Source organism: Hippichthys cyanospilos, chromosome 9 (assembly GCF_059441005.1).
Source record: "Hippichthys cyanospilos isolate Australia breed blue-spotted pipefish chromosome 9, RoL_Hcya_1.0, whole genome shotgun sequence".
NCBI lineage: Eukaryota > Metazoa > Chordata > Actinopteri > Syngnathiformes > Syngnathidae > Hippichthys > Hippichthys cyanospilos.
This window is the reverse complement of record NC_142377.1, coordinates 13,582,781-13,605,192: the sequence shown is the minus strand read 5'-3', so window position 1 is coordinate 13,605,192 and position 22,412 is coordinate 13,582,781. Positions and strand designations below refer to the sequence as shown.

At 39.3% G+C, this 22,412-nt stretch overlaps 5 protein-coding genes across 12 annotated transcripts in view; 3 read left to right on the top strand and 2 right to left on the bottom strand.

Annotated features, from left to right (window-relative positions):
- dgkab (diacylglycerol kinase, alpha b) overlaps positions 1-11,859 on the bottom strand; it is an 18,131-nt gene extending 6,272 nt beyond the window's left edge. For 2 of the 3 annotated variants that reach the window (XM_088423490.1, XM_088423492.1), the window contains exons 1-9: positions 3,997-4,070; positions 3,500-3,579; positions 2,616-2,692; positions 1,817-1,958; positions 1,094-1,168; positions 848-897; positions 696-770; positions 233-349; positions 27-144 (exon numbers count right to left, since the gene is read on the bottom strand). In XM_088423490.1, the coding sequence (XP_088279616.1) occupies positions 27-144; positions 233-349; positions 696-770; positions 848-897; positions 1,094-1,168; positions 1,817-1,958; positions 2,616-2,692; positions 3,500-3,572 (727 nt within the window). In that variant the 5' untranslated portion in view covers positions 3,573-3,579; positions 3,997-4,070. Of the gene's footprint in view, positions 1-26; positions 145-232; positions 350-695; positions 771-847; positions 898-1,093; positions 1,169-1,816; positions 1,959-2,615; positions 2,693-3,499; positions 3,580-3,996; positions 4,071-11,727 lie in introns of those variants that run through there. The other variant, XM_088423491.1, reaches the window with a different exon arrangement.
- On the top strand, positions 5,118-10,188 carry stx16 (syntaxin 16). Of its 3 annotated transcripts, none has more exons than XM_088423495.1 (8): positions 5,118-5,509; positions 7,502-7,609; positions 7,689-7,829; positions 7,905-8,067; positions 8,248-8,336; positions 8,448-8,591; positions 8,710-8,790; positions 8,866-10,188. In XM_088423495.1, the coding sequence occupies exons 1-8, from the start codon at positions 5,429-5,431 to the stop codon at positions 8,965-8,967; spliced, it is 909 nt and encodes a 302-aa protein (XP_088279621.1). In that variant the 5' UTR covers positions 5,118-5,428; the 3' UTR covers positions 8,968-10,188. The 3 variants fall into 3 exon arrangements, with proteins under 3 accessions (XP_088279621.1, XP_088279620.1, XP_088279623.1); XM_088423494.1 differs by having other exon boundaries at positions 5,118-5,554; XM_088423497.1 differs by lacking the exon at positions 5,118-5,509 and adding an exon at positions 5,590-7,410.
- Positions 10,677-12,471, top strand: LOC148418990 (EEF1A lysine methyltransferase 3-like). The gene is made up of 3 exons (XM_088423498.1): positions 10,677-11,072; positions 11,162-11,273; positions 11,730-12,471. The coding sequence occupies exons 1-3, from the start codon at positions 10,911-10,913 to the stop codon at positions 12,125-12,127; spliced, it is 672 nt and encodes a 223-aa protein (XP_088279624.1). The 5' UTR covers positions 10,677-10,910; the 3' UTR covers positions 12,128-12,471.
- Positions 11,755-22,412, bottom strand: cnpy2 (canopy FGF signaling regulator 2). Of its 3 annotated transcripts, none has more exons than XR_015866600.1 (7): positions 22,277-22,412; positions 21,975-22,081; positions 21,785-21,900; positions 21,463-21,660; positions 21,229-21,325; positions 20,688-20,804; positions 11,755-11,893 (listed from the first exon to the last, which is right to left on the bottom strand). XR_015866600.1 is itself a non-coding variant. In XM_088423499.1 (6 exons), exons 2-6 carry the CDS (start codon positions 22,072-22,074, stop codon positions 20,761-20,763), a joined length of 555 nt encoding a protein of 184 aa, XP_088279625.1. In that variant the 5' UTR covers positions 22,075-22,081; positions 22,277-22,412; the 3' UTR covers positions 20,190-20,760. The 3 variants fall into 3 exon arrangements, 1 of the variants encoding a protein (XP_088279625.1); XR_015866599.1 differs by having other exon boundaries at positions 11,814-11,956; XM_088423499.1 differs by lacking the exon at positions 11,755-11,893 and having other exon boundaries at positions 20,190-20,804.
- On the top strand, positions 14,829-19,255 carry LOC148418989 (uncharacterized). Of its 2 annotated transcripts, XM_088423489.1 has the most exons (3): positions 14,829-15,017; positions 15,630-15,765; positions 15,823-19,255. In XM_088423489.1, exons 1-3 carry the CDS (start codon positions 14,935-14,937, stop codon positions 19,144-19,146), a joined length of 3,543 nt encoding a protein of 1,180 aa, XP_088279615.1. In that variant the 5' UTR covers positions 14,829-14,934; the 3' UTR covers positions 19,147-19,255. The 2 variants fall into 2 exon arrangements, with proteins under 2 accessions (XP_088279615.1, XP_088279614.1); XM_088423488.1 differs by having other exon boundaries at positions 15,630-19,255.

Here is a 22,412-nt window from a genome sequence, read left to right as displayed (position 1 = left end):
CCCTTGCCGTGTCTTTGTGCTCTTACGGGTGCAGCAGAGTCCCTGCTTCCTGAGGCCGAGCAGCATGCTCTGACACACACAACAGTAGGCCGGTTTGTTAAAATTCTTCATCCTCCAAATATGCTGCCCATCCCTTTGCGGCACCTATGGGTGGGTAAGCAAACAGAAGGAAGCGCTGCTGCTTTGTCGGGTTGTCATGTACAGGTACGTATGTGCAATACTTGTGTTTTACCTTGAGTCCAAGCAGAACAAGTAAAGGCACATTGTTCATGCCTCCTTTCAGCCATTCCTCCAGTGTGACTGTACCACTTTCATCCACATCAATTGCCGTCATCATGTCTTTGAGAACCTACACACACTCAGAAAAAGAGCGTGTTATGAGTCAGTGGCATTTGACGAAGGTAGTACTCTCCATTTTTTTGCTTTTGAACTCTTGCTAGACAGTCTGACTTTTATTTTGACAGCTTGTCTGATAATCCATGACTGTAGCTTTTACGAGCATCTGCCTTATTAGGCTCTTATTTCTCATAATGGTGCTCTCGGTGCTGGCTAAAATTCCCTTCACTAATGCCACCGTGAGAGCTTACTGTTGTGAATGAACAACTAAAAGTCCTTTAATATAATAATGATTCAATAGAGAGCAATTTCTCTAATCGGGCTCTGCATCCATTTGTGACAAAGACGAGTCTTCCTACAGTTCTGAGCTCAGCCACATCCCAGCCGAGGTAATCAGCCGCTCGCATCATCTGTGTGATGATCCGATCCACTTCCTGATGAAGAAACAAAAGATGTCATTCTTGTTTCTCAAAGAAATTGGAAAATCACGATCCAGTTGTAGAATCCTTACAGCACTATCCAGGTGTCCGTTTCCATCTTTGTCATAAAGTTTGAAAGTAACTGGAAAAAAACAAACGAAAATGTATTATTATTTCATATTTATTAATATAATAATAAGATTATGTCATTATTTATATAATTTAAATAATTGTTATTTTACAAATTTTCAAAGCCTCTCTCTAATAGCCTAAGTGAAAAGTAAAATGTCAAACGAAAAGAAATGAAGATGTCACAAAACATTTAGAAGGTCACCAACATTCCAGCTTCTCCCGCGGCTGCCCTTCCTCCAGCACTGAGAAGTAACAAGACACGTCACGGAGAAACACCCCACCTGACAGAAACAAGTAAAAAAAGAATCCTGAAATGCTGAATGAAAAAATATGGATGCATGTGCAATGACAAATTATATGAAATGAGGTTGATCAACACTGGATGAAAAAAAATGATGTGAATAGAGAATGAACGGTGACTTTTATTTGTATAGCATGGAAGTATTTGGCATAATGCAAATCTGTGAATTTGTTCAATTGAATGTGGCATTGAGAATGAATTGGGATTGTGTCCTTTTTGGTGGTGAAAATAATTCATTTTTGGTCAATGGGAATATTCGGCAGGTTGAAAATGGTTTCTCAAGTGATATGAAGAAACAGAATGTTTGAAATGGGATTATTGTGAATCTGTTGATTGTCCCATTAAGTGTGAAAGTGGAACTTTTGGTTGAAAATGTTGAATTTTTATTAAACTAAAAAAAATAGCCTGTAAAGCATATATGTTTGAAATATAGTATGTTGAAATTTGAATAGTGTGAATCAAATGAATTATGTGGAAATAGATGCTTGTCAAAATAATGGCAGAAGAAATATAGGAATCATTTTTGACTCGATTATTATAGTCCAGTTGACTACAAAAATGTGAAGTTGTTTAACCCTTAGTGGACTGTACTGCAGAGATGCAGATGCATTAGCATCAACTTATTTACCCTTTTCCTGCGTTGTTGTCGTGGCGCCACCCTGCTCGACATTTTGGAAGTAACGGAAAAGGCGCTGGCAGAAATCTGCAGGAAAGTCGTCAACCTCTAGATAGGTTTTGAGGAAGCGGCTGAATCCTTCCGCATCCACATACTGTACAAAGTAATCAAACAATTGGTTCATGACAGAGTTGAAAAACATTGTGCACTGCTTTAATACAAAGAGTCATTTAACCCTAATTGATTTCCTTGTATTGCAAATGCTCATGATAAAGCCTTAACATACTTAAATTGTGTCCATTTTTTATTTTCTACATAAATTGTCATACTGAATTGTGTTCTGCTATGCTTGATTTCCACAGCATTTCTCCAAATAAATAATTACCGTATTTTCCGCACTATAAGGCGCACCGGATTATAAGGTGCACCCTCAATTAATGACATATTTTAAAACTTTTTCAATCACAATATAGTAATACTCAAAGTAATAACAATAACTCTAATAACTCAATGTCAATATGACCAACCTTGTTCAACTGTAAACACACAAAAGAAACAGGTAAAGCTTACTTTATCAGTTCATTCCCCATCTACAAATCCCAATCTCAATATTGATCCATATATGAGGTGCACCTGATTATAAGGCGCACCATCAGCTTTAAAAATAAATAAATAACGCTTTTAGGTGCGCCTTATAGTGTGGAAAATACGGTATTTCCTTTTACTTTAGAAGGACTGTACTTGAAAATAAATGCGAAATCCTGCTGTGAAAAGAAAATGATGTTTTCAGAAGTGCTTTTGAATGACTGACCTCTCGAGAGCTGTGCTGGGCAAGCCGACCTCCGCCTTGAAATTCCTTGATAACGTCTTTCACCTTCAAAGTGCTGTCTGCAACAAAAGCCACAATAAATTACAGTATTCATTTCTTTGTTGCCCCAGCAACAAGTCTATGCAATTGTGCGTCAGCTCGGGGCCCATTTTACTCAATATGGCAACTTCTGCTAATATACCTGTGGCAATCTTGCATTTTTTTTGTGTGTTTCTTTGCTCCAAATATTTTCTAATATATTTTCTAATACTTTCTAAACATTCACACGATTGATAATTGATTGTTTGTCATTTAAATAAATTCACAACTGTAACTGTATACATACTTAGCCCTTGTGCGGTATTTTGTACAATCCCTTGATCTATACATTAAAGGGAGTATGTGTAATTTGTTGCATGTGCCTGTGGGAGCTTTCAGGGCATTATGGTAAATGCAGCAATAAACACGCCTCCTCCTGCTGTCTGTAACTATAACAGTGGTAACTAGACCTATGATTATATTTAAAACATACTGCTGGTCGGGAAGAACACATTTATTTGCGAGTTTTTGAAATGTATAATAACCTACGGTCTAAATCTTATACAGTGTCACTTTAAAGGCATTTCAGACTAACTGGAAAGCATTGAAAGAAAACACCAGGGAGCTGAAATCTCACCCAGATGATGATAAGCTGTCAAAGATCAACACAGCACAAACACTATTTACACTACAGTATTTATCACACTACCAAGAGTGTGACGCCCCTTGGCTAAAATACTATGAGAAAGATGTGGGTGAAAATGACCAGAAATGGTCAAAATATAGCACAAATGTTTATCTATCCCACCACTACGAAGTAGTAAAAAGACTCAAATAATAACACTTACATTCCATGTATTCCTGCAGCTGGATAAAATCCACAGGGGTTAGAGTACCTTCTGTATCCTCAGAGGAGGCCATGTCTGATCTGAGGGAGACAGAGCAATGCAAAAGATGAAGAAACTTTACTCCTACAAAAAGCCAACAAAGTGAAGGCCTGCTTTTGCCGTTCACACAATAGAGCTCTAATTTCCGTTTTTAAAGTGACTTCTAAAACTGGTTCCTCACCATTCCTGACTCGTTAGCCACAAAAGTACCAAATTGAACACGCCCCTCTTAGTAAAGTTGTGAATCGCACCAGTAAAATTGTTGCATCACAAAATTTGGTTTCACGCAAGGAAACGAACACATTTTCACATAATTCAAGGCTATTCTGTCTATCAAACTAATTTGAACTAATGTAACACTTAAAATGAAACAAAACAAACAGACAACACATTAAATTCGATTGACTTCTCCACATGCATTTTGGGCCCCTGAGGCTCAACCCGTCCAAACTTCTCACCTCGTCTCAGTTTGATGTTCTGATCAGGGAGCTCTGTTAGACAACAGCAGCGGCCAGCCAGTGTCTGGTCTGCCTCGGTATTAAAGGATGTCAGGGATTAAGCAGCAGAGGAGGAGCCTTTTACCACATGATGACTGTGAGTGCCAACGCCTCTCAATGGGAGCACAAGCAGATAATGCAAGCACTCTGAATTTTTTTTCACTGGTAGACTAATTTCTGAATTAAAAGGTAACTTGGTTACCGCTTTAATATGAGGATTGCTTTAATTGTTTGTGGTAGAACGAAGGACATATGTAAATCATTTGTTATAAATGACTAATACTCTACATAACAATATTCACTCACCATTGTCCAAATGTTACTACCGCCACATTTTAGAATTATGAAGACATTGACTTGAAGCTGACATGCAAGTGTATGACAGGCAAAAGTAATGATTCGATTTATTTTGGGTGTGTTTTGCTTTTATTTTCTTTATTTTTTAGTTTGTTTCTTTAATTAAAAATAAATACTTTTTTTTTTTGCCTGGTCCAACTTAAGAAGAAAATAATACATAAAAAAGCGAGATGAACCCGCCATAGATATGGTCATAAATGAAAATTATGTAGTAGAGGTTTAATTATTTTTTTTCTGGATTGATCTGACTTTAAAGGAAGAAAACTTACGGTACTTAAATAACGACGTAAAACCGCAATAGCAAAAGGTATGGACATAAATAAAAATCTGCGATAGACTTAAAAGGCTATTGTAAAAAGCGAATCAGGTTTGTTAACAGCGTAAGAACAACCGTACATACTTGAAGGGAGAAGTGCCCATTTGACACAGACATGTAATTACAGTAGCATTGTAGTTAATGAAGGATGATAACACACCATAGAAAGAGAAGAGTGACAGTAAGTAATTGTATGCACGTAGCTATTAGTTACTGTTTTGCACAGAAATTGTACTCTGGGTAGTGGTTTTCATTTTAAAGTTGACGTGAAAAAAGTGTTAGGCGTTGTCATATGGAATTGAGCTTCCTCGTTTTGTGGCAATTTTTTTCTTGTCCAATAGGTCGCGCTATATTTTAGATGCAATGCCACCTCCGCTTCTTGAGATAACAGAATAAGAATGTCTTCACGCAGACGCAGGTGTACGTCTTATCATTTCCGGTATCACTCAGTGGCGGAACGACGTTGTCAATTTGACATTAAATCCACATTTTTGCTGATATCACGTCTCTTGAATATGGCGTAATGTACTAGCACTAAAACAGATTGCATCACGACGCTTCATTTTCCTATCGGCGTCTTATCGCGTTCCCCATCATTGTTTTCACGGGCAAGGCTAAAGCTAAAGATAGCAAGCGGCGAAAGGAACTGACATACAAATAAATACGTAGCCGAGCCGCACACTTTTTTTTAGTCCGTGTGTAACACTCGTATATCGAGTCATGGCCACTCGGCGTCTGACAGATGCCTTCTTGTTAATGCGGAACAATGCGATCCAAAACCGGCAGATATTGGCTGAGCAAGTGAGTACAAACGACCCCCGTCTGAGTACACGTAGCAATGCTGCGGTGAGTGGTCTGCATCGTTTTGACATTCTACTTACTATGTGTGTGTTTTTGCATCATAGCCAGACATACTTGTGATAGCTAGATTAGTGTGGAATAACGTAAATGGAATTACACCAGGTTCCTGTCATTGTGTTTTCCTTGCCACGGTGTTGAATTGTAAATAAAGTAATCGCATGCTCATTTATATATAAGTTTGTTGATTCGCATAATGATTTTATATTTGCCACGTATCGAATAATCACAATGCTGAATCAGAATGCTCCTTATTTTAGCTCAAGACTGATTCGTGTCAGTACAATGATGGAAGGATGTTTTCCAGTTAACTCTCTAGCCAATAAACAAAGCTAATTTTTCTCTTAGTAACGACGAGACAACACATTTTGATAGCTATCTCGAGTTCAAGCATGTGAGGACGTGTTTGTTACTATCTGTTAGGAAACCTAAAGGATTGGTTTTATCAAACATGCAATGGCTTTCATTCATTGTGTACTCCATTATACAGGTCTGACTATGAGTGTCCCAATACAATTATTATTTTTTTAACTTTCGATAAAATACGGATTGCAACATACACCACTACCGATCTGAGACGATATTACCAGTAATGATAACCTCTTTATTTAATCATTGGTAAGAGATTTTCAGCACACTCGTGATCAAGATATACTAATCAAACAAACAATAAGCAGCAACAGTATGTATGAAAAACATGACTCATACAAAATATTCGGGTGATATAACTTCAAATATGAAAATGTTCTGCATTTGAATTAAATAAATACATCAAGGAGCAGAGTCCGGAATGGACTGCTTGAAAATGAATGTTAATATTAGAGATGTTGAATGTAGATGTATATAATCTAATAGTTTCTTCTTTTCAGATATTGGACCAACTTACGATATCAATATCAAATTGGTATTTACAGGTCTGTTTGGGCTTGTCCATGTGTGACTGTAAATATTTTAAAAAGGTTTTTGAAAAATGGATCAACTAATATGAAATATTTGAAGCAAACAGCCCATGCACAATATGAACAGAAAGACGTATATAATCCTACTATACTGGCAGACATGGACACGAATATCATCCTTACATTTTTCATTACGGGATAATTGTAGTATGTGAAAGGATAACTAATATACATAAAAAATGTAACAATTCAAACAGGTTTGTGAATTTATTTACCCGTACTTGAGCGTGTTTATTGTGGGAACTGCAGTAATGAGCATGAACACTTTGAGCCAAGTGCTTTCTGCACTGAAAAAGTGGGAGACCACAGAGTGGCTCTTAATCTCCATTATTCATGTCATTTCTGATAGCCCGATACATGCTAACAAACCATGCCCATTCAAACTTTGTTTGTTGCCTGTTTAACTCATTCAATGCCCTTGACAAATATATATTTCAGAGCCATTTCTGTGCTATACTGGCAGCTATAGAAGCCAAAGAGCCACTTTAATTTGGTTAGCAATGAATGAGTTAATCTGCTCCTGTGTTGTCTGTTTGTCTATGTAGCACGCTTTAGAAACAAAGTAAAAAGTCATGGCTAAAATATTGTTATCTCTGTTTTCATCACATTTTTTCAAAAAGATTTTGTGAATGTACACATATATAAAGTTCTGCTGTATAATAACAGGTAGTTTGGTCATATATAAAAACTTGAAATTGAAATTTTTAACCTCTCACTCTGTATAAAGATTCTGTGGCGTAAATATTGGTGGTCTTTGAAAGCCTTGCTTGGTGGTCATTGCTTGAATTTCTGGGGCTCACTTCTGTCATTCTCTCCTTTTCCTCCTGATTTGCTATTGGATGGAACCGCACTACTGTCTGCCAATCCCTCTAGGAGCTTGATGAGGTACCATTGTGTAGTTTCCTGCTAATTTAATCGATGCACTAAACGTATCCCTTATAATAGAAAATGTCAACACAAGTGTCTTGTTTTCAAGTTGGCTGATGATCGGATGGCCTTGGTTTCGGGAATCAGTTTGGATCCTGAAGCTGCTGTCGGCGTCACCAGAAAGTTGCCCCCCAAATGGGTAGAAGGCATCGACGAGGTAATCCCGAGGAGCAATTTTCAGATTCATCCAAATGGCGTCTCGACAGAGCTAACGAGTCATTCCCAATACCGTTCAGATCCAGTATGATATATCCCGGGTTCGTCAGAAGATGAAGGACCTGGCTTTGCTTCACGACAAGCACATGAATCGGCCCACGCTGGATGACAGTAGTGAAGAAGAGCACGCCATCGAAATCACAACGCAGGAGATCACGCAGGTACGTGCCTGCTTGAAACGTGTCTGCTTGAATGAATGTTGGGGAAAAACAACTCTCTTCTTCCTTTGAGTACAGATGTTCCATCGATGTCAGCGAGCCGTTACGGGCCTGCGGTCCCGTTGCGGCCACTGCACCGAGCAGGAGGAACGACTACTGAGAAACGTGGTCTCGTCTCTGGCGCAGAGTCTTCAGGAACTGTCCATCAATTTCAGGCACACGCAGTCCAGCTACTTAAAACGTATGCATTATTATTATCATAATACTGAATATGGAGTGTTGGGTGGGACTTTTGGTTCCCAATATTATCATTTTTCAGGAGATCTCAAAGATGGCTAGTTTGTTCAATCATTATTGTGTAAATATAATATCCGCCTGTGACTGAACAATATTCTAAATTTTCGTATCTTGTACCTTGCAGGTATGAAGAATCGTGAGGAGCGATCAAAGCACTTTTTTGACTCAGGACCGTTAATGGAAGAAGATGAAGATTTAGCTTTGTATGACAAGGTGTGTGACTTACAAAAAAAAAATAAAAAATCGTGAACCCACCACCATTCGCAGGAAATGACACCAATTATCATCCAATTATTGCGCTGTGAAAACGTCTCTTCATTTCAGGGCTTCACAGATGACCAGTTGATGCTGGTCGAGCAGAACACAGTCATGGTGGAAGAGCGAGAGCGGGAGATCCGACAAATCGTTCAATCCATCTCAGATCTGAACGAGATTTTCCGGGACTTGGCCGGAATGGTGGTGGAGCAGGTAATTACGTCAAAAACGTAGCATGCGTTCTATTTTGTTTATATGAGTAGAAACCATAGCAGTTGAGTACCTGCCTTTAAATTTGGAATAGTAAAATTGTGCGCTGTTGTTCCTCAAGGGCACTGTTCTTGACAGAATCGACTTCAATGTGGAGCAAGCGTGCGTCAAAACGGACGATGGCTTGAAGCAATTACAAAAGGTAAAAGCTAACCGATGCTACTGTAAGACAATTAGAGTATCGTGTACGCATCCGGTGGTGTTTTCTTGTTTGCAGGCAGAGCAGTACCAGAAGAAAAACAGAAAGATGCTGGTCATTTTGATCCTCTTTGTCATAGTCATCATTCTAATTATTATTCTTTTTTCAACCAAGTTTTAATCCGACATTCCTTTTGCTCCCTGTGTGAGTGTTTGTTGTGGACCTCTGCTCAAAACCAAGTTGACTGCCTTTCACACCAAGCGGGAATCAGGAAATTCCATGTCGGTTGTCCGGTGTGCTTTTGGCTGTACAGGTGTTTTTTTTTTTTTTTTTTTTTTTAAAGTCAAAGAAACAATCAACAGTATGATTGTGACACATGTATTTGTCTAAGCTTGTACTTGACCGTGTTGGCATATCTGTCTTATCTTTCTCAATAGAAAACACTTGACGGCATTTATAACTGGACAAGCAACAAGCATGTGTGAAGTTGTTGTAGCAGAGTAGTCTCTGATTCATTTCAATGAGAAAAAGAGTTTGAAATGATAGAAAACAGTATTTCACTGTTAAAGGCTATGAAAGCAACACAAAGCATTACAACGGTTCAGTACCAAATTATTTCTGCAGTTTAAGGACAAATTTTTGGTCGTTGAACCATTGCATCATTTTAAACTATTTGTCATCCAAAATGTTTTTGAAGTTTTGTTTTTTTTCATGGTCCTGCATTAAGTGCTACCTTTTATGAACTGCAGTTTGCACATGTTGAGGCCTGAGCAAAAGGAAGGTGTTATTGATGTAAAACTACTGTCATCTGTACGATGAAAAGAATTATTTATTTTTTAAAACTACAGATCAAGAGGAGCAGAATCACTGAATATTAGGTGAACCACGTAGCTTCAAACTTCTTTATTCATGTTCAGCACTCCACAAAGAAAACTGTGATTCATCCCAGACAACCAGCTACGTCTATAAAGAACGTATTCATGTTTTACTCTGGTATTTTTTTTCTTCTTGCTCTGTTGATCTATAAAGACTGATATGATAAAAAAGATGAAGAGCTTTATTTAAGAAATCTGTCGGGACAGCATGGCCTCTGTCACAAGTGTCCTTGAGGAACAGGACTTATCTCATCCCATTATGTTGACAAACATATGTCATTGTCTAGCATGTGTTTGACATGTCACCAAGGATGTCCAAATGAACACCGCGGCTTTTGACTGGGTTTCTCTGTGAATGACATTCTTTGCATATGAAGGCAGACGCTTTTAGATGCAGCTCTTTTCTGTTTATACACGTTAAACCATTTCTGGTAGTGATTGGGGCTGATTGAAAAAAAAAGTGCAATTGGTACTCGTGCTGAGACGTTTTTTTTTTTTTTTAAATAAACCAACAACATGAAGCGCATTTTTGAGTGCAGTTTTATGGCTACGCGATGATTCAAACGCTAATGTAAACAAGTCAGGATACAGAAAAGTAATAACAATAGTAACGTGCGCGTTAATAAGGGTAATTCATTTTCTCCATTGTGCAAAATTAACAGATGGAGTACTTACAAAATCAGTGACACTAAAAAAAAGAAATCACGCGTTACAAAGTACAGTACGTATATTCGATCTACATGCAACTAGTTAATGTAAGTGTATAATTCTGCTTAAAAAGACTGCTGCGTGTATTGCCTTATATTACGGTTATAAACGGGTTAATATACACGACAGTAATCCAAAGAGTCAGGAATGTCGCAATGAATTACTTTTGAGTACGTGTACACTGTACACGTGGAACGATCATCTAGACTTGTCAACGCATGACCCGGAACATAAACATTATAACATTGCTTTTCAAAATAAAACCTCAATTCATTCAAAAACAATCACACATAGTAGACCTTTGAAGAAGAACACTAAACACTATTTAATACACTTTCGGGTCTGATCGCATTTGACAGAGGATAGACTTGAAAGTCAGTGTGTTGAACCTTCGGTTTTAAATCAAAATGCGTCACCGACGTTCTGGGCTGGCTAGCCAGCGAATTCTAGCTGACCCGGAATGTTTTGCACTGCACTCGACTTTAAACTTTTTTATTTCAACGTTTATCGATTTTTTTTAATATACATCAATGACGCACGATGAGCTGTTGCGTGAACGACGACGACCCATTTCCCGCTGACGAGTGTTTGTTCGCTGACACTTTTTGTCAAAACAGCGTTTATAAGTTAATTGGTCAGGAGCTGAGGATCGTGCAAGTATTTGGTGCAAACCTCGGTGTTGCTGCCCCGGTGTGGGAATCCGTAAGTACTACTTGTATTACCTCATGTCGATTTAGTACATATGCGATTGCTGACTGCGCTCCTGCAAATGTGTGCACGTGGGTGCACAGGCGCTACAGCTATGTCGATACTTTGAGGAACAACGCGTGGAATGGCGTGGAAAACGTGTCATCGAACTAGGATCGGGGACTGGTGTCGTTGGCATCGTGGCTGCTCGCCTCGGTATGACTTAATCTCAGTTTGACTAAATGTGACGTCACGCCATCGCTTTTTTAAATGTAATTTGCAAGCCCCCACTGTAAATTTAGTTTTCAGTCCAGGTGGTTTCTGCTCACGACGTTCCGTCGTTACGAACGGGGAAGACCGTGATAACGTGGCACAAAAAGCATCCTCATTGTAATTTATGTTTCATATTGACGGGCTTGAAAACTGTCATACAACTTTTTTTTTATGGTTATGACATTTCAAAATCAAGAAAGTCTAATTTAAGTAGTGGTTGAATGGACAATAAAAAAACAACAAAAACCAAAACCGTTATATCTCAAACCTCAAACTCGTCTGTAATATAAGAACTGCGACCCCTAGTGTTCAGATTTGGAAATAGTTTGAAGTGGCACATTTCCTAAATTTAATATTGTATCCAGAAAACTACATATTTTTTCATCCGTTTACTTACAGGTGCAGAAGTGACTCTCACAGACCTTCCTGTAACTCTTCCGCAGCTTGAGGCCAACGTCTGCGCCAACATGCCATCCAGCGGTTGGCCTTGTGTTCCTCCCACAGTCCTCCCTCTATCTTGGGGTGAGGACCATATGAAGTTCTCCTCAGACTGGGACCTGGTGCTGGGCGCAGATATCGTTTATCTGCCTGATACATTTCCGCTGTTGATGGACACGCTGGCTCACCTGTGCAAGAATAAGGCTGCTGTTTACCTCTCATCCAAAATGAGGAAAGAGCACAAGACGGCAAGTTTTTTTAAAGAATATCTGCCGAGGAGATTTCACGTCAAACTTGTGCACCGTGACGATAATCTAAACATTAATGTTTACCGAGCCTCTCTTCGAAAACATTTATAAGAGCACAGACATTTTGCCCTAATTCTGGAGGCAAAGTGAATGCCACATTGTTGCGTTTACATATTCATTTTAAAATGTTAATTGAACATTTTCGTAGTATAGCACAGTTATTTTCCTCCTCAATTTTGCCAGCTAGGCAAAATGAATGAATGGGTGGGTTTACTTTTTTAATTTTATAACAAAACGAACACATTCCATGTTAAGAAAATAATCTTCATGATGGAGGCAATGATTGTGGTTGTTTAACTACTTGACGACTGTTCAGTGGAATTATGTGAAAATTTGATATTCAAATTTGAGATTTGATTAGATTTCCTATGTGAAACTAATGAATAACAAATGAATTGTTAATGGTCATATATATATATTATATATATATATATATATATATATATATATATATATATATATATATATTATATATATATATATATATATATATATATATATATGGGCTATATAATATATAAAATATATATACACACACACACAAATGCTCCTAAATGTTTTTAGGCTTCATGTTTCAAAAATAAGCATGTTTTGGGCTTTTGAAGCAAATTAAAAGTTTAAACCTGCAACTTGCTTGTTAAATTGTTTGGGCTTTATATAAAAGAAATAATAAAAACATGCGTTGACATTCAGGTATGTTCTTTATTTCCACAGAAACATACTGAAAATTTGTTCAACGGCCAACTGAACAAAATGCGACTGATGATGCTAATTGACTTTCAAGCCTGTTCCAAATGACAAATTGTGAACTGATAAAATTATTTTCTTCCAGAATGAATGTTGCCAACAAACACATTCTAAACAAATAGGCAATGTCTGGAGTTTTTTTTTTTTTTTTTAACCCATTCAATACCATTGACAGCTATAGCCGTAAAAGTTCCATTTTGTTAGCGGTTTGGTTCATTTTTCTACTTGTCACTATTAAGTCATCGTCATGGTGAATAATTTTTAACTCATTCATTGCTATGAAGATCAAATTTTGACTAGGCTGGTTAACAGTCCAATTGGTCACATCTGCGATAAAATTGTAGAGATTTCAAGCATTATAATTCAACTAAAACAAAGTCAAACTACCCACCTATTGAAGAATCTTGGTCAAATTAATTTGTATGAAATCATCATTGTTTGTTGGCATTGTAATAAGCAGACACTTTCCTATGTCACATCTCATTGTACAATGACTTTTTTCCATGTTGAAAGGGAGAATGCACTTTAATGCACAGCTGCTGACAGCTGTAAATACTAACGTGCCTTTTGTCGTGTAAAAATTGTTTACCATAACTCCAAATTTTATTACAAGGTTCTGTAGTGGATGCAATGGAGACATTTGACAGCCATAACAATGATCAGCCTATCCCACCAACTATTCTGTCAACATCAACAGATTGCTCAGCCTCTGGCCCGCTGTCTGCTCCTGATGCTTCATCTGCTCTCTCTCTCTCTCTCTCTCTCTCTCTCATACACTCTGCTGATGTACTGACTTTCTGTTCAACAAAGAAAGCCTGTTTGTCACGCTGGAGAGTTCCGAAGAAAAGGGAGGCGAAGCATCCGCTGGCCTTCTCGCCATGCGCGACAATCGAGTCCACAAAGCAATTGATCCCACCATTTCCATGCAGCTTCTATCACGCTGAGTACAGCCATTAGTCATCAGTCAATTGGAAAAGTTTGTGGAAGTTTTTCTAGACTTGATGCACATGTATGACTGCAGCAGCTTAATGCCAATATATATTTTATATATATATATATATATATATATATATATATATATATATATATATATAATTATTTTTTTTAAACACAATGGTAATAATGTGTAAAAAATAAATAAATAAATAAATAAATAAATAAAATAGCCCAAAGCAGTATCTTTGCTAATTACAGTAAACTCGTTTTCATTGTTTGTTTGAGGTATCGAATCTCAATTTTCTTACGGAAATTCACAGAACCCTTTCGTAAATGGAAAACTAAAATTTACACTGCTAAACACAGTACGAAGAAGCTTTTATGGAAGCACAAGCACCAACACACCGTGTGACAAGACACTGTCAAACCCCCAAAGTGACGAACCCAGATTAAGAGCCACTGGTATAAATACTTGCAATTTTTTTTTTTAAATTTTTTTTTTGCAGGCTTATTATTGCCACAGTCCATGCATATTGCATATTTTACTTGCTTAATTGTGACTTGAGTGCGATGCCGATTGTTGGACACGGCTAACACTAGCACTATTTCGCACTTCAAAGAGAAGGAACACCTTCATTTGAACACCTCATATGCAGCCAAAGAGGTTAGCATGCACAATCAAATATTGTTTTTTTTTTTTTTAAGACAAAAGTCAGCCATGATCGTTCACGAACATGTACTTTTCTAGCGAACATTTTATTGAAAGCATTTTCCATTACCAATCACGTGACTATGATTGACACATTTACATTGAATTGTCAACGAGCCCAATTCACGATGAATGTGTAAATTAATACAAAAAAAATGAACCTCCTTTTGTGATCCCTGTTAAGTTTTTTCAAAACACCTGATGGCATATTGAACGAGAGGGAGGTGAGAGGGGAGTGTGTGTGTGTGTTTGTGTCAAGTGGGAGGGAGACTGACCACCACTGCCTTTTTAAAGCCACCCTATTTGGACCTCTGTCATACTTCAGCAGCAGAGAGAAAATTATAAACAGTGTGTTATGGTATGTGTCTCAATATTTTTTATCCTTTATTTATTCAAATAGATTAATAGAATATAATAAAATCTACATTTTTCATTCATATTCTAGATCAATTAAGCTATACACATTATGGATTTATGGCCTAAGAATAAGGAGCTCCTGCCCCAGTTCTCCAGATATGATACAGTTCCTGGCAGAAATTATATACATAAGTAAGTATTTACAAACAGTAAGTAATATTGTACGGTGTGATGTTGTTTGTTTATACTGCTGCATTTTGGGATACAGAAATCACCGAATGCCCCGAAGAAGTAAATATTTATTTGCATGCTTGATCATTACATTGGACAGTTTTTGGCTTTCTTTGCATGATGTAGACTGAGGCAAACTCTTGGACATTTCTGAGTATCTAAAGGTAAAAAAATATATTTTTACTTTTAATGCCAAACTGTGGGCATGATGATTTTAATTCTGCACAGCCTTTTAACATTTTCAAATGCAAAAAGCTGTAAAATAAAAGACAGACAAAATGACACAAAAAGAAAATACCATAAAACTCCAAATCTTTCACGATGAATGACAGTTTACGGATTTATAGAATAGTTACTAAACGCATCTTGACTTAATTCATCACACTTTCTACCAAGAGGTTTACTACTGTTGTATAGTAACCCTTAAAAATGAAATATTTTGTGCCGAAAATGTTCTCTGATGATGAATGAAGAACAGGCAGGTGTAATGTGTGACTTTGTCAGTCAGTAAAAGAAAATCGCATCAAGGAAAATAACATGTTGTTTCACATTCTGTAATCTTCTATTCCACAGCCATCAGGCAACATATTATTCTCAAGATAATCATGGAGAGCAGCGCAATCGTGTCAGAGAGTCCAGCTACTGGACGTTACCTAGATCAAGAGCAGGTGGAATGCTACTGGATCACACCAATTGGACCGATCCAAAGGTGCGTGCCCCGACGTCTGCTCAGCACCGTTTTAATTGGGGTCATCATTCTCAGCAGAAAATGAGACATTACGAGCCTTGTGATGCCAGAGAATGGATAACAGCTGGACACGAAGCGGGAGCAAACGAGAGAGATCACGTGAGAGAAGAATGGCAAAGAAGGTGGGAACCATGCAAACCTGTTCATGACAGGGACTCGTCCTGGAGGGACAACATTAGCTACAGAGAGCTGGAAGCATGGGCTGCTCGTTACAGCCATTCTCTTCCAAGGAGGAGGCGAATAGAGGCAGAGCTGAGGGGGACATCCCATGAGCTGTTGGAGAACAGGCGGCCCAGGACAGAATCTTGCATGGGAGCACTGCAGCAAGTTGGACGACGCACAAACACGAGAGATGACCCAAGACAGTGGGAGAGAGCAGTCAAGCAACAAATCCATTGTCCGTCGCAAGCCCTCGATGCGAGGTATATAGTGGATGTGAAAGGAAAGATCCAAAGGACAATGTTTAGTCAGCCCCCTGGTTATGTTGCACCTCCTCCGTATGACAGCCCACATAAAAGTTCACCTGTGACACATCACCCTCTAGAGAAGGTTGAGAAGATACACGAGAAACTGGACAGGAACCAAAAAACATGCCAAGAATTTGAAGGACACGGCTACCAAAGGTATCCGCTCCACACTATGAATATTCCGCACAAGGTTTTGACATGTCCACAAATCTCACAGGATGTTAAAACGACAAAGACAATCCAGGAGTCGTCCTCAAAAGTGATCGAAGGACGCACATTTAGATTAAGCAAGAAGACAGGCGGGATGACTATCTTCTGTTTAGTGTCACGAATAACAGGTCCAACAGAACACACATTGACACCTAGGGACCAATCCAACACTCCAAATGCAGAACTTGGAAAATGTTCTCCTATGAGCTCTGAAAATATACAAACATCCAAGGTGGCGGATGAAGTAGACTGTAAGGTACTGACAAACATGTCTTCCCTGAACTTTGGGGACACAGATCTCAAATCAGGAAAGATGACAACAAGTTGCATCAAGTTGCCAGAGGAAGAACGAGCAACGAAAGTCAAGACAGAAGGATCCCCATTCACGGAAAACATAAATGAGGCCAAAGCTACGTTTGAGAGAGGAGCCACTCAGCCGGTAGCACCTGCATTATCAAAATATCCTTTGTGGAGAGAGCCAAGTTTCACAAGAAGAACTCTTACTCAGAGTCCACCAGGCATGGAAGTAAGAAGACTCGACATTAAGGAAGGCCCCAAGACAGAAGAGGGGAAAGATCTCCTAGTGATTGACACAACATGCGTTGTTGTCAAAATGGAACTCATCAAGTCTCCCAAAAAAGAACACGTTCACTTCTTGGGATCCTCTACGAACACAGAAATGAGTCCAGAACATTGTCCCCCTTCTTCTAGCCAATCTTGTGTCACTGAAGTAAACATACTGCCAATAAACAGAAGTCCCCAAAACAGCCTGAACCCACAGCATGACGAGGCAATGATTCTTAAAAGTGAAGATGCTGCAAAGGGATTTTTGGAGAAGCGAGCTGAAAGAATCTTCGGTATCCACCTCCATGCACCCTCCCTTTCTGACAAGTCCATGACCGATGCAGACAAGGCTTTAGATTCATCTGAAGTCAACATAGATGAAATCAAAGGGAAGCTGTCAAAAGAGACAACCAAGGAGGAGACAACCAAGGAGGACCAAATTAGGGAAAGGAAATCTGCTGATGTTGATTGTGAAGACTTTTCGGGATTCCAGCACCAGGTGTCCAATGTGTGTAAGGAAGATGAGACGAATAGCCAATCCGACAAAGACAATGTGGAACTGTTTGACGTGATGGAGGTTTCCCCAGGCAGGTGCACTCAAGAAGGAACCAACCCTGAGCACAGCCACTTTACCAACGATGCCAGTCAATGTGTCACTCCACCTACGGTCATATCCAACCCTCCCTTACTTGTCTCGAAAGATATCCAAGAGTCCATTCCTGATATCGCGTCGATACCTTTAGATGTTCAGTCACTCCCGTGTTTGTCAGAGTCAGAGATTAGGGAAGTTCTAGACGTTGAGTCCGGAACAGTTGATCCAAAAGCAGATTGCATACTTCTACCAGGAACCGTGTCGCTCCCCCTCCCTGAACCTTCCACTCAGCCTTCTGATGGAATACCATCCACGGCTATGTCTGGTATTGAGATTTGTGAAGAAGACCCAGATGAAAAGGAACAATCAACAAACCAAGGTGAACTTAGCCATGTTTCTCACGAATCTGCCAGTGATAGGACAAAAAACGTGGTGGCACAACAGTTACGAGAATGTGGCTCAATCAATGAAGAGGACATTGATATGGCGAAGGAGCTTCTAGATCAGATATCCCAAGAGAAACCTGCAGAATTCAACCGCGAGCAGCAAATACCTTGCATTCAAACTGAAGAAGAGAACAAGACCCGTGATTTAGATGAGCATTCAGAAAAAAAGACCCCAAGTCAAAGTGAAGAGGAGGTCAAACCTTTGTATGTCCAAGCAGTAGAAGATGTGAAGGTGAACGAGCCTAACGAGCAGTCACTTGAAGACAACAAGAATCTGACAAATCTTGAGGAACAGACAACAGAGTGTCAAAGTACCAATTCACCAAATACGGAAACATCTCATTCCTTGCCTTCAGACACAAGCCAAGAAGCTCAACCCCAAACTCTACTTCCACCACAAGAGTCAAGAGAAGATTTTGTCTCTGATTCTGAAATAGAATCAGCTTGTCCTTCAACTCAGAATCACAAAACTCCTATTGGACTTACTGAAACAGTCTCTACTCTTCTTCAGCTGGACTTTACTCCTTCTGAAAATCCCTTGCCATTTTTACCTCTTACTCCACTTCCCCCTGAGGAAAGTGACTGCGTCCCCCCTGATATCTCCAAGGAAATAGAGCTTCAGTATCCCAACTCCCTGTGGGATGCGGTGAATCGTATCAGGAAACATACAGCTCCTGACTCTGAGAACGAAGAAGAGGAGGTCTTTGACATTTGGGATCCTGAGAGTGTAGGGGTTGATTTAGAGCGGAGCGTCTTTGAAGAACTCAGGGTGTCAGAAGGCCCAGAGGTCGCACAAATGCTGCCACAGCCATGGCACGAGGAGGACACCCTCTCCTGTAGTAGCACCAGTAGCCATGACTCTGGGGATACGGTTATTATAGCAGATGAGGACGACGTGGAAGAAACAGAAGAGGGCGCTAAGTGCTGCCTGGTTGAAGCTGAAAAGAACACTGCAATTGAGGAAGAGGGGGAAGAAGATGGAGATGAAATAAAATGCGACCGCAGTGAGAGGTACCAAACTGTGGATGAGGAGGTGACAACGAAAGATGAGGAAACTATGTAGTGCAATAACAGTGTGGGGAAAATATGAGCAGATGTTGCTATTGGATCGAATTTTGAGCATGCCTAACCAAAAAATAAACAAATCATAACAATAATGAAGAAATATCTGACATTGTTGATAAAATGTGAATTTATTAGTGGGTAACATAAGTGGGTCTCATAAGTGTATGTATTATGGAAGATTTGACAGCCTCTACATCAGATCACAAGCCACCAAAACAGAATGGAAGTAACATTTCTAAACCACAAATCTTGTCCATTTGTAATATAAGTTATTTTCAAATAACTAATAATGGCTCATCCAGAGAAAATAAGGATTGTATAAATCAAACCTTTGAGCCACTATCCCACTGGGGGGGGGGGCTAAAGTTGGCAATGGCCCCTTCCTCCCTTCCCTCGGTCCCTGTGTGACTTTTTTGCACTCCGGAGCTAAGTAAAAAAAATCCCACTTACAACTGTACGTTGCTAATATGCTAAGATGACGAGCGGTGAGAGGTGAGTGATAGGCGGGGGTGAATGTCTCCTTACAAAGAATTGAGCCTTATCATTCATAGTCAAGAGCTATTCAAAAGACTCAGTTTGTTCGCCAATGTCACATCGCTACAAGTGTCATCGAAGGTAACGTTTCTTTGGATCTTGTCAGGGTTCTTTCAAGGTCACCAACGTGGGCCGAAATGTTACCAGAAGTTGCCAAAGGTTGCAAAACAGCGATTTTAATGTGTTTTTTTTCCTGCTCTTGTCGACAAAGAAATTTTGAACATTTCAACAAGAGCAATGCAGGCAAACCTCTGATGTTTTGGAGAACGTTGGTGAGATTGAAAGCACCTTGACGAGATCAAAAGTGCAGCTACTTTTGTGAACACTTGACAACTTTCAACCCTTAGTGGGATATGGGCTTTAGAATTTACAAGCAATGAACTTCAAAACATTCATATTTCCGGATGGTGTCATTAAACCGTTAAGTGATTTTTCTCTATATGTAAAACAAACCACGTATTGCGCTATTGGCCATCAAAAAGCTCCAAGGAAAGAATGCAAAGCAGATGCAGATATCTGACAAAGTTTATATAAAAAAATGGACTCTTCATACAGTTGGACATAGAAAAATGACAGCAAAATATTTGGTGAAGGTGAATCTTTGTGAACAGTTAAGTCTTTCTCTGTCTTTTAAGGACGGACAAACAGGACATAAGTTACTTAATTTACAACAGGAAGAAATGTCCCATAATTTAGATACAACGAGCCGAGGAGGGAAATTATCTACATCTCAAAAGATTATATTTGATCTTCAATAACTATATGAGCATCCTACAGAAGGTAGTGTATTTCATGAAAAATCCTGCAACTAAGTTTGAACAAAGTTTCACAGTAAAAATAATGTGCTAATCTAATTAAAGTGAGATATTGTTGACTGCGAGGCAGAGATATAGGGGATGATGATATTATACAAAAAACAAACAACAACAACACAAACCCCCTATTCTCCATGAGTAACACATCTTTTGAAGATTTGGAATTTTTATAAAGGACTGTATCTTTCACCTGTGCTGCCGCCGCCATGGCGTAAACCGGCCACTATCGGCTAAGGAGAGACGGCCGCCATGGCTGGAGGATGTCAAAGTTCATCATGTGGGATTTTCAGAGCGTGGTCACAAAGGTCTAGCAGGGAATACAATTAGAATGTAATGAGAAAATACAGTGATGACAAACTTAGTGGAAACTGTATGTTTTGCTCTGGTTGATTGCTCAGGATTTCAGAGCAAATTTTCGTGAAAAATAATTAAATTAATCATGTACAGTTTCATGTAAATAGAAATCTCACTTATGAAGAAGAAAAGTATGTTTGCTGCTATTGAAATTAACACGTAAAAGCAATAAAACGTTAAAAAAAAATCTGATTTTAATGGATTCCACTGTAAACGTTTTGAGAGACCGTAAAATTGACTGAACAGAAGGAGAAGGTTAAAAAGGGGAAACCCTGTGCCAACACCAGAGGTGACAAACCTAAATGAATAAGTAAAATTATATTTAAAAAAAACAGTCTCTCATTGAGTGGGGAAAAAAAAATAATTTGAACATGTACCTGTCCGCTTGCTGCAAAGTTTGTCTTTGACATTTTCCGTCTCATGAGAGAAGAATTCAATGAGTTCATCTTCGTGCTGCTCAGCAATGGCTTCACACTGCCACAAGATGACAAGATGAAACATTTCAACGTTGGAAAACTTACAATATAATAATTTTAGTGATTAATTTTAAAGGGACCAGAATGAAAACATATATATAACAAAGACAAACTCAAACAGATAATTGCACTGACTGCAAATTTTAAACTGCCGGTGACTCTCGAGTCCAGCGTTGCCTCTGAGAGGTCCATGGCTTCACCGTTGCGTGATTTAATTCTGATGTAGGACTTCCTGTTGGTGGCGGCGTCCGTGCGCTCGCCATAGTCCTCCATCCTTTCACACACACTCTCCAATAGCTCCAGGAGGTTTCCCTCAGAACGTGCCAGAGGGACCTGACGGCAGATGTGGATTACAAAAATGAACCGGGCCATTTTTCAGTTTAAAATTCCAAAGAGACCCTTGAGCACAAACGTTTTTCTACCCTTTTTGACACGGATGAATGGCTATCACACTGACCTCTTTGATGGACTGACTGCCATCTGGGTTGATTCGAAACGAGCCTGTTTGGATCATTTTCTTGGGGTCAATTTGGGAGATGGCCCATTCCATCTCGTCCACCAGAGCCCTGCAAGCTGAGGGAAGAAGCATTCAACCATTTTCAATGTATTGGCACATTTCAATGGCGCATTCAAAGACAGACACCAACCTCCACATCGAATGTCTTGCCCTTGTCTGGCTGCCTGGCAGGAGCTCATTAGGAGGAAGAAGAGCACGAAGGTTGAAAGCAGGAGAGCCGCTTCCCTCATGTTGCGTCTATTGAATACAATATTGAGGACGAGATGGGATGCTGTTACATTAGTAGCAAAGCTCGCGATGCTGAAGAGGTTAGCGGGCTTTCATTGAGCAAAATCTAACACACTGTGGGGAAAATATGGACGAAATTACACAAACGCTACTGAAATACACAATTAAAGTGTGTTGGAAGCACAAACTTATGATGACACTCACCAGGTCCTAGCGGCGATTTGGAAGAGTTGGACATTCATCTTGTTCGGTGAAATGTGGTGACGTAGCACCTGCAGCACAACAAGTCAACATGGGAGACAGCGACCTCTAGTGGCCAGGGTGACGCTACCCTGATACA